Here is a 12,006-nt window from a genome sequence, read left to right on the forward strand (position 1 = left end):
TGTTGGAAAGGGTACAGAGTTTGAAAGCGCACAGACTTGGATTCTAGCCTCAGCTTCAGTTTTCTTTTTAGTAAATTGGGGTAATATTGCCCAAAGTACCTAACTCCAGTACCTATTTTTGTCTTTTTTTCCTCCATATTGTCACCAGTTTGCTTTTTTTTTTTTAAATCAGTTAGTTGTCCTGTATAACTCTGTAGGATAGGTATTGGACTACTGACCACAGGGTCAGTGGTTCAAAAACCCACCATCAGCTCCTTGGAAACCCTATACTGGGTCATTATGAGTTGGAATTGACTCAATGGCACTTAACAACAGCAGCAAACACTTAATGATACTTCTTTGTTGTTAAGTGACCCTGAAGCTGTAACTCTTTATGGGAACAGAAAGCCTTATAGTTCTCATGTGGAGCAACTAGTGGGCTCAGTCTGCTAGCCCTGTAGTTCACAGTCCAGTGCTTGTCCTCTAGAGCCACAACATTCCCAGTGATACTTAGGGTAGAGATTATTTGGAATATTGTTATTAAGTGCCGTCGATTCAGTTCCAACTCATAGTGACCTTGTGTAGGGTTTCCTAGGCTTTAAATGTTCACAGAAGCAGAAAGCCTCATCTTTTTTCCCATGGAGTGGTTGGTGGTCTTGAACTGTGGACTTGGCAGTTTGCAGGCTAGTGGTTATTGTATAGAGCCAGCATGCTTCCTTGTTTGAAATAGAGCTTACTAAAACTAAAACTGTCTACTCATGCATCCAAGATAATTCCCAACCATGTTTCTTCTGTTGACATTACCACCACAGATAGTACAGTTGCTGTTCTGTAATTAAGGAAGAGGTCTCTTTTACAACTAGCTTTAGTGCATAGTCTCTACTGACCTTCCTCTGAGTCTTGATGATACTGAGAATAGTGCCTGAGGATGTGTGGTACTAATGATTAATGTGATTGGCTGCTAACCAAAAGAATGGAAGTTTGGGTCCACCCTGAGGCACATCAGAAGAAAGCCCTGTTGATCTACTTCCCAAGTACCAGCCACTGAAAACTGGAAAACAGCTGGGATCACCAGGATTCTGGTTCGGCGCTAGAGAATCTAGTTTGTATTGGTCCAGCCCAAGGGCGTAGAGATGCAGCCTACCTCTAAGTAAAAGCCTAGTTACATTTTTGGTTATATCTTCCATTCACATTTATTCATTTGGTTATGTTAAACTAGAGATATAGGTGAAAAACATACTGCCTGTGTTTAAAGAACCTTATGATCTCATGAATAAATTGAAAAAAAAAAAAAAAAAGCTAACTGTGAAGCAACAGGGGAAGGAAGGTAAAAACAAAAAAATTGCTATCAGCTCTAGAAATAGTCTCTCTTGTGGTCAGAGAGCAGCATTGGCAGCCCAGAGGCAATGACAACAGGAACTTACAGTTAACTGGGATCTCTTGGGTACCTGTGTCCTGCTGTTGAATTATTGCTATAAAGGCTGAGCCCTACTTGGAGTCCTGGTATGGTGCTGTAGTATAAAAGCGCTGGACTGCTAACCGCAAGATTGGCTGTTAAAACCTCCCAGCTATTACTTGGAAATCCTGTACAGGGTTGCCATGAGTTGCATTGATTCAACAGCATTTGACAACAACAACAACAAGGGCTACTCGAGTCTTGATTTCGACAAATTATTCGGTGATAGTGCCATTCGCTGAGAAGAAAATGAGAAAGTTTAAGCAGATGACAATGAGTTCAGTTTTAGATGAGTTTGAGATGTCCAGGCAACAGTTAGGTATCCAGAGAGATTGCAGGAAGAGAGTTGGGCTGAGCATGAAAATTTGAATGTCATCATTGTGTTGTAATGTTAACTGAAGATATGAGAGTAGTAAAGATTGAAACTATAGGGAGTAGTAAAGTAAGTGAGAAATAAATTGAGGAAGCGGAAGACTTAGAAGGAATACCAGAGGTTGGAGAAGAACTAAGGGTTTGGTGTGAAGGAAATTTAAGAAGAGTGGTACACTTGTGAAATAAGACAAACACTAAGAAACATTAGATTAGCAATAAGGTTAATGATGACATTTAAGGGAAGAGTATCAGTTGAATGGTGGGGGAAGACTTCAAATTTTAGTGAGATAAATAAATGGTGTGAGATTAAGAGGAGGCAGTGGGTATATAAAACTCTTTGAAAAAGTTTGGTTTTGAAATGGGGACGAGAGAGAGAATGTTAACTAATGAGGAATGTGGTTAAGAGAGGAGTTTTGGTGTTTTTAACTTGGCCTGGGTTGGCACTGTAGGATAAGCACTTGACTGTAAGGTTGGTTTAAACCAGAAGGTCAGCAGTTTAAACTCACCAGCAGATCCTCTGAAACCCTATACAGGGTTACTATGAGTCGGACCCGACTCAATAGCACTTAACAACAACAACAATGTAACTTGGGCAGTTTAAATAGTGATGGAAAAGGTCTGCAGAGATAAAAGGTTAATGATACTGGAAAGATAATAAATAATTGATTGTTGCTGTTGTTATGTGCCATGGAGTCATTTCCGACTCATAGCCACCCTGCGTAGAGTTTCCGAGGCTGTAAATCTTTATGGGAGCAGAAAGCCTCATCTTTCTCCTGCAGAAAAGCTGGTAGTTTCTAACTGCTGTCCCTGAGATTAGCAGCCCGATTCGTAAGCACTACGCTACCAGAGTATTTTTTTTCTAATTAAAAAATAATTAATAGTCAAGTGTACAACCTGTGTACTCAAGGAATATGTATATATGTGTGTATGTCTGTGTATATATGTGTGTGTGTGTGTGTATATCAAAGAATTTTTATATACATGTTGTTATTGTTGTTAAGTACCATGGACTCGATTCTGACTTACAGTGACCCTTCATAGGGTTTCTGAGGCTGTAAATCTTTACGGGAGCAGAAAGCCTCATCTTTCTCCCGCAGAATAGCTGCTAGTTTTGAACTGCCAACGTTAGGGTTAGCAGCCCAAATCATAACCACTTTGCTACCAGAGTGGGCTTCAAACATACAGAACATAATACTGCTCCAGAAGCCACATATGCCTTCCTGTCAGACCTCTCTATTCTGACCTATAGATGGAGGTGAAGAAGATTTTTGAAAATTCTAAAAAGTCTAGAGCACAGGGAATGTATAGAATTAACTAGATAATGGGAGGACTTGAGGACAGGATGGATATGGTTATAATTTAGCAGAGGGAAAAGGTAAAGTCAGGTTTGAAGGCTTCTGTATTATTGGTGAGATAAGAGGCAAGATCTAACAGTGACAAGATTGAGTGACAGAGAAAAAATTAGAAATTCCACTGAGTCCTGGTCACATTTTCCATGACAGCCTGAAATCTTTTTATCCTTTTAATCTATTAGTGATAGTTTTGTAGTACTAGTATTGCTAGGACTGTGAGAATTTATGTAAAAGTTTCTAATCTGATATACTATGTAGATTTACAGCTAAAAACTATGAGAAATGAAATTGGTTAAAGTTGACCCTATACTCAAAATACTTGATATAACCCTTAAGAGTAAATGAACTAGCCTTTTCTTCTTAACACAGTTGCGTCCATCAGGTAGCGGTATAATAGAAATTACGTTTTAGAAATTTGTAGAAAAAGGAGGAAATTAGTGTTTGAATGCCAGTACTTATACCTTAAAATAATTACTTGTCATAGACCAGACATTTTAAATCAGGCATGTTGCTAAGCATTCTGCAGCAATAAGATGCTTCAGGTTGTATAACTTAATTAGGATTTATTTATTGTATTTTGTCTCATTTTTATTGCTCTGGCTTAGCTATTTTAAGCTAATCTTACTAAAGGATAATATTTTATCAGAAGTTCCTTTTATTCTATATCAGGACACCATTTTATGGTTGTTATATAGCTATGATTCAATTTCTATAATTTAACCATAGCAGTTCTCATTGAGGAATTTGTTAAATATCTCATTCATGAATGTAATCAATAACCAGGCATACAACATCAAAAGGAGAATTCGTTTTCATAAATATAAATGAAGTAGCCCTGATAATAAACCCATGTATTATTAAGCTTTGAGTCTATTCTATACTTAACATAGTATAGCTCATTCAGGTTAAAGGAGCTCTGGTAGTGTAGTGGTTACAAATCGGGCTGCTAATCTCTTGGTCAGCAGTTTGAAATCTTCTGTAGGAAAAAGATGAGGCTTTCTGCTCTCATAAAGATTTACAGCCTCAGAAACCCTGTATGGGGTTGCAGTGAGTCTGAACTGACTCCACAGCACATAACAACAACAACATTCAGGTTAACAATTTAGTTGATTGTGTGCCTGTTGAGGCTATACAAATATGAATAAGAAAGCAGAAGACTACAGAAATGGGAATGGACATGATTAAACAAAATAAATGTTATATATGTCACCTGAATTTAGAGACTGTCTCAGGAACAGATTGGTGCATTACACACTAATGATCTAACACCAAAAGAGCTGTGAGATGACATTATGAACATCATCCATGAAGAAAGCAAAAGGTCATTAAAAAACAAGATGAAAGTTGATGTCAGAAGAGACTCTGAAACATGCTTTCTTGAATATAGAGTTGCTAAAATGAATGAAAGAAATTATAAAGTAAAAGAGTTGAACAGAAAATGTCAGCTTGAGAAGACAAGTCAAGTATTTTAATGAAACATGCAAAGACCTGGAGTTACAAAACCTAAAGGGAAGAACACTCAGCATTTCTCAAGCTGAAAGAACTAAAGAAAATATTCATGCCATGACTTCAAATATTGAAGGATTCATATATAGAATAATACAGGAAAAGTCAAATGAAGATGGAAGGAATACACGAAGTCACTGTACCAAAAAGAACTGGTCTAAATTTAGTCATTTAAGGAGGTAGCATATGATCAAGAATTAATGTTGAATGAAAAAGTCCAAGCTGCACCTAAGGTATTAGTAAAAAACAAGATTCCAGGAATTTGTAATAATAACAAAAACAAGCAAGTAAAATTTTGCTGAACAGAATTTAAAAACTGTTGGCAGGTGATAACAAGCTGCCAGAAATTCAAGCTGGATTCAGAAGAGGACATGGAATGAGGGGATATCTTTTCTGATGTCAGTTGGTCTAGGCTGAAAGCAGAGAATACCAGAAAGATGTTTACTTGTGTTTTGACTGTGCAAAGGCATTTGACCATGTGGATCATACCAACTGTGGATAATGTTGCAAAAAATGGGAAGTCCAAAACACTTAATGGTGCTCATGGGGAACCTGTACATAGAGCAAGAGACAGTCATTCAAAACAGAACAAGAGGATACCGTGTGGTTTAAAATTGGGAAAGATGTGTGTCAGGCTTATATTCTGTCACCTTATTTATTCAATCTGTATGCTGAGCAAATAATCACAGAAGCTGAATGATATGAAAAAGATGCTCAGCATCAGGATTGGAGGAAGACTTATCAACAACTTATATACAGATGACACAATCTTGCTTGCTGAAAGTAAGAAGTACTGGAAGCACTTACTTTGATGAAGATAAAACAACATAGCTGTCAGTATAGATTACAATTTCAGTATAGATTACATCCATAATTTGGATGTGGGAGTGGATGAGGTAATCGCCAGGTACTTTTTGTATTTAGAAGAAGTAAGTCTTTGGTAGTAAGAAAAAACAGATGTAGATAATTTAGGAGGAGCGGATGTGGGAGAAAGCAAGTTCAGTCTTAGACTTGAGTTACAAGTTACTGTGGGACATCCAGTTAAAAATGCCATGCAAATAGTTAAAAATATAGGCATGTCCCTCTGGGGGAAAAAATCAGTTCTGAAGATGTAGCTTTGGATTCATTAATGCTCAGAGAACTAACTGATCACTGCCTGTTTATTAAAAGTAGCATGAGGAGAGATTCTTGAAACTTGAGGTGTTGCCAGTTCTTAAGGGGTGAAAGACCAAGAAGTAGAGGTAGAGGAATATGTGCTGTTGAGAGGGCAGATGTCATACGATAAGAGGGAATTGGCTGGGGGCAAAATGCAACTGATAAATTACCTGATGATTTTCACCAGCTGGAAAATACCACTCAGAAGTTTTACAGTTTGCTGGAGTGTTCAAGAAGGCTCTGTGATAGAAACAGAAAAAGCTAAATAAAAACAAAGTAATCATTCACTGTGGTGGTGGTAGTTGTGTGCTGTGGAGTCAGTTCCAACTCATAGCGACCCTGTACAGGGTTTGAGAGGCTGTCTTTACAGGAGCAGAAAGCCTCATCTTTCTCCTGCGGAGCAGCTGGTAGTTTCGAACTGCTGACTTTAAGGTTCGCAGTCCGATTCGTAACCACTACACTACCAGAGCTCCTCCCTGTTCACTATAGGAAAAGAAAAATTTTTAAGAAAGGAAATCTAATAAGTACAAAACTGCATGACTCGAATATAGAATATATATCTGGTTGAACATAATTTAACCAAAAATATGATTTAACTAAATTGGTGGAATAAGAGGTTGCCGTTAAAAATAATCTTCGATTTTTCTAACCAGGAACCAATAGATTACGTCTAATGTGGAGGCCTGGTGTGGTACTGTAGGATAAGCACCGGACCTCAGGGTAAATTTGAACTGCAAGGTCAGTGGTTCAAACTCACAAGCTGCTCCGTGAAAACCCTGTAAAGGGTCACTATGAGTCGGAAACGATTTGACACAATTTAACAGCAACAATCACAAAATTTAAAAACATCAAAAAATGCATTATTATAAGTGTACTATTTAGAAATGGAGCTCTGGTAGCATAGAGGTTACGAATCAGGTTGCAAACCTCAGGGTCAGCAGTTCGAAAGTACCAGCTGTTGCGCAGGAGAAAGATGAGGCGTTCTGCTCCTCTAAAGATTTACAGCCTCGGAAACCCTGTATAGGGTCGCTATGAGTCGGAACCGACTCCACGGCACATAATTTAGAAATAAAGAAGAGAATGGTTATAACTGCCAAATTATTAGAAATGGGAATCAGGGAGTAAGGATCCTGTTAGCTAAGGGAAAGCAGTTTTCTATCTTAATTAATGTATAATACTATTTATTTTTGTAAACTATTTTCATGTATTCACTTGGATAAAAAAATTTTTATATACCAATAGTTAGAAATCAAAACTAAACCTATTGCCATGGACTCGATTCCAACTCATAGCACCCCTATAGGCCAGAGTAGACCTGCGGCAGTGGGTTTCCAAGGCTTCCATCTTTATGGAAGCAGATTGCCACATTTTTCTCCCCCAGAGTGGCTAGTGGATTTAAAGCTCCACTCCTTCAGTTAGCAGCCAAGTGGCTTCCTCTATAATTACAAATTGTTGTTGTTAAGTTGCATTGAGTCGGTTCCAACCCATATTGACCCTGTATAGGGTTTCCAAGGAGCAGCTGGTGAGCTTGAATCGCCGACCTTGCAGTTCAACCAGCTTTGTAGTCTTGATGCATTAACCCACAGCGCCACACCTATTTTTTTTTTAATGTTTAATTGTGAATTATATGATAGTTTACATGAGAGAACCTCAGTTCCATATTCATTCCATCATATGTCATTACATTGCCATGGTTCCAATCCCCTCCATGCCTCGTCTTCCGACCAAAGGGCATATCCTAGAAGCCCGTGCGCTACACTTCCCCCTGCCCCCTCAGTCTTCAGCCCACAGTTCCTCTCCCTCTCTGGATCCAAAGTCCTCAGCCGCTTCATCCTTCCATGTCATCATCTCTGTCTCCATCTCAGGCATCCCCGGTTCACTGGGTGGGGCTCCGTTCTCAGCTCTTATCCATTGGTGGTCCCAGAGACCTCCGCTCCTAGACTGGAGAAATAATTGCTCTCTTCCTTGCTATAAAACATCTACCCTTGCATTTCCAACACTCACAATCGGTCTTGATAACCATTATTCACTACAGTATTGCACGTAACCCATCTGTATTTCATTTCATCAGCTCCACCTAGACAAATTGGATAGTACTCACTGGTGATTCTGCCTTCCTCCATGCCCCCTAGCTCTAGGTTCCCTCTTGAAATCTTGTAAACCAGTTACTTTTTGCCTTTGTAGTCCCTCCCTCCCCATTTGGGTATCTAATGTCCAAGTTGCCCCTCTCTGTCTACTCTGTGTGTGGAGGGGGTGGGAATGTTTCTTGCTGTAAAGATTTGTTGCCTCTTTTGTGTCACTGCATTCGTATGTATAGGTCAAGTTCATCAGCTTGGATCAGCTCAATCTTCTTCCCCCTCCCCTTCTTTCTTCTCCTGGTTGAGCTCTGATCATCCAGTCATCCAGTCCCGGTCACATGGGTGTCATCTACAAGTGTGGGTGTTTTTGTGCACATGCCCTCTCTTCCCATCAGCTGGCGGCTCCATTCTCTACTTGAGTCCTCTGTGGCCACGTCACTGACTCTGGGCCCAGGAGTCCTCGGGTCTCCTCGCACTGCTTGCCAACCAGGTCCCCAACTGGGTCCACGGAAGCCCTCTGAATATTGTGAGGCTTAGCTCACCGCTTCATTGCTGCCTTTACCCCATTTCTCCCTAACGATGATGCGTGTGTTTACCAATCCGAGCGTGCATTTCCACCGAGTCTCAGTTTTTTTGGGGGGGGCCACAGCTATTAATTTTTATAAAATGTCTCACCTACTATTAGGTAAAGGAGTTCTGGTAGCATATTGGTAACCAGTTGGGCTGCTAAACTTCAAGGTCAGAAGTTTGAAAATACCAGCCATTCTGCATAAGTAAGATGAGACTTTTCTGCTCCCATAAAGATTTACAGTCTCAGAAACCCTATACAGGGTCGCTGTGAGTCAGATCTGACTCCACAGCACATCACCACCACCACCACTATTGTTGTTGTTGTTAAGTGCTGTTGAGTCAGTTCCAACTCATAGCAACCCTTTATAGGATTTCCAAAGAGTGGCTAATGAATTTGAACTACTGAGCTTGCAGTTCAAACTGACCTTGACGTTGAGTGCTTATCCTGTTGAGTGCTTATCCACACTAGGACTCCAACACCACTATTGGTGGTGGTGGTGGTTATGTGCCATGGAGTCGGTTACAACTTAGAGTGACCCTGTACCACCACTATTGTTGTTGTTAAGTACCATGGAGTTGGTTCCGATTCATAGCGACCCTGAACAGGGTTTCCAAGGCTGTAAATCTTTACGGGAACAGAAAGCCTCATCTTTGTCCCACAGAACAGCTGGTAGTTTCGAACTGCCGACCTTGAGGTTAGCAACCCTATTTGTAATCTCTATGCTACCAGAGCTCCTTACCACCACTATTAGGTAAGCTTAATTCTGAAAGTGAGGATTCTGCGCAGTAGTCCGCATCTCTTTCCATTGTAAATGTGTGGATTTCTAAACCCTTTTTATTGTTTCCATAGGTTGATGAAAAAACCATAGGAGAGCCTGGATGGCTCTATGGTAGTTTTCAAGGCAATTTTGGCTGGTTTCCATGCAACTATGTAGAAAAAATTTCGAGTGAAAAAGCTTTGTCTCCTAAGAAGGCCTTACTTCCTCCTGCAGTATCTTTACCTGCTACCTCAACTTCCTCTGAGTAAGTTTTTAGCTAACAATGGAGTTTATACAGCTCTGCAAATGCATAAATACCTAATACATATCTGTGTCAGCCTCCTACTTGATTATAGAGTAATCTGTCTGGGCTCTTCAAGAGTACCTATTCCTTCAAATTGAATATTGAAATTTAATAAATTAAAAACATTAGCCAAGAGTTTGTCTTGTGAATTGTACTTTTCTCCACAAACTATTTTTTAATGTGGTGTCATATAACTTCATAAATTAGCAATATTTTATAAAGTTGTTCTAAACATTTAAATATACTTACATCAAAATGTTAAATTTACAGACCACTTTCTTCAAACCAACCAGCATCAATGACTGATTATCAAAATATGGCTTTTTCAAACCTAACTGTTAACACATCATGGCAGAAGAAATCAGCTTTTACCCGCACTGTGTCCCCTGGATCTGTTTCACCTATTCATGGACAAGTACGTTGCTTTTCATTTTTATGTATTTTATTCTTTGAATTTGCTTCTACTGCACATAAAATAGAATGAAAATTTTGTACAAAGGTATTATTTACTCATATAACCAGAGTTTATAACATTTAACTCTTATCATTCACATGTGACAAAGTTAAAGAAGTTACTATCACATAGAGGTTTCTCAGCAATTCATTTCTGTTGTATCAAGTTGCTTATTGAGTGACCACTGGTTCCAGATTTTTCATGTGCTAGAAATTTAGGAAAAATTAGTTTTAAAAAAAATTCCTTCCACTTGTTTGTTGTTGTTAGTGCCATCAAGTCAATTCTGACCCATAGTGATCCTGTATAGGGTTTCCAAGGAGCAGCTAGTAGGATTGAACCACCAACCTTGCAGTTCAAACGACTTTGCAGTCTGGCGTATTTGCCCACAGTGCCACACCAGGACTCCTAATGGAGGCAGATATATAAGTAACTAAAGTTTATGTGTTATAATAAAAATATGTACAAAGTGCTGAGACGTGTACAGAGGAGAGAACATCTCACTTACTCTGTGGGAATTGGAACCAGCTTTGCAAAAAGGCCCCGTATTTCAGTAGGGCCATCAAAGGTAAGCAAGATTTCACAAAACAGAGAAGGAAAGTTATTCTTATGAAAGAATAATCTGTGAAAAGTCACTGAGCCATATTAACGTAAGGCATGCTTATGCCTGTAGTACAGGAAGGAATGCCTAGGTAGTATGAATGGGTAAGCACTCAACTATGAACTCAAGGATTGGTAATTCAAATCCTCACAAAGGCAGCTAGGAAGAAAGGTTGCAGCCATTGAAAACCCTGTGGAGCAGAGTTCTACTTTGAAACACATGGGGTCACCATAAGTCGGAATTGACTCCTTAGTACCTCATTTTACTGGTTATAGTACAGAATTAATGTAAAGATGGCGAGAGGGATTGAGGTTTATTTGTGAAGTATTTTATTTATAAGACCATGGCTAAACAATGTGGCAGCAAAAACTTTGAGTGGAATTGAAGTATATTTTAGAAAGATAAACTCGGGCAGTAAGTATGGGCCAGATAGGCACAAAGAAGACAGTAGACCAGATAAAGGCAGATATTATAATAGTTAATGGTAGGCCATGATAGAATATATCAAAGAAGGAATGGATTTCAGAGAGCATTTATCTCACACTGTATGAACTGAAAATAGCAATAATTATAAACTAAACAGAGAGTGAGGAGGAAGTTGGACTTAAAGATGACTCTTCAAAGTCTTTAGCGTGGGCACCTGAAAGAATAGGGATACTATCTGTATTCAATAGGAAATTTAGGAGGAGTGGGTTGTAAAAATAATTGCATTTCAGACTTATTTGATTTGATGTATCTCTGTTAGAGGAAGCCCAGTGAAGATCAAGAGATAAAATTACACTGAAGATAAAGATTTAAGAAGTCATAGGAATAAATAAAATTATTTAGAGAAGTGTTGAACAGGAAGGGAAAATGGCAGGACAAAAGAGGAGACACCAATCACCAGAGAGTGAGCTTCATGAACTACAAGGGCTTTAGTTATCAATGAGTTTGTCAAGAAGAGGTTCAGTTGTATGATGGGTATAGAACCCAAATTAGAATGGTTTGACAAGTGAAACTGGAAAGCAAGTTTAAGAATATTCTGACGGTAGAGATAGAAGAAAGTAGAGAACTGGAGAAAGAAGTAAAAGATTCAAAGGGAGGACTTAAAAATTTTATTAAATATTTTTAGAAAATGAGAGGATATAAGATTTTTAGCACAAGTGAAGAGGCTAGCCTTATAAAGAGAACAAAACACTCCTTCCTCTGAGATGGAAGTGAAAGGAAGAAGAATGACTGAGAGTACAAAGAAGTTAAGAGAAGGTAGGAAAGTAGAGGGAGACCAAGCATAACTCCGTCTCTGTTCCTGTTGTAGATTAAGCTGAGTTATCAGAAGTTAGGAGCTGGAGGAGAGAAAAAGGTTTATAGTAACAATTTCCATTTATTCTGTGATATATACTTGATGAATTTATAAATATATTTCTGGAGTACTCACTGTTTGCATT

The 12,006-nt window shown here is 38.9% G+C and overlaps 1 protein-coding gene across 1 annotated transcript in view; it reads left to right on the forward strand.

Annotated features, from left to right (window-relative positions):
- The window catches only part of ITSN2 (intersectin 2), a 171,018-nt gene that overhangs the window by 77,301 nt on the left and 81,711 nt on the right, over nt 1-12,006 (forward strand). Inside the window, exons 20-21 of the mRNA XM_006835299.1 lie at nt 9,319-9,491; nt 9,801-9,945. Of these exons, the coding sequence (XP_006835362.1) occupies nt 9,319-9,491; nt 9,801-9,945 (318 nt within the window). The remainder of the gene's footprint in view (nt 1-9,318; nt 9,492-9,800; nt 9,946-12,006) is intronic.

This window comes from Chrysochloris asiatica, unplaced genomic scaffold, assembly GCF_000296735.1.
Source record: "Chrysochloris asiatica unplaced genomic scaffold, ChrAsi1.0 scaffold00016, whole genome shotgun sequence".
NCBI classification, from domain to species: Eukaryota; Metazoa; Chordata; class Mammalia; order Afrosoricida; family Chrysochloridae; genus Chrysochloris; species Chrysochloris asiatica.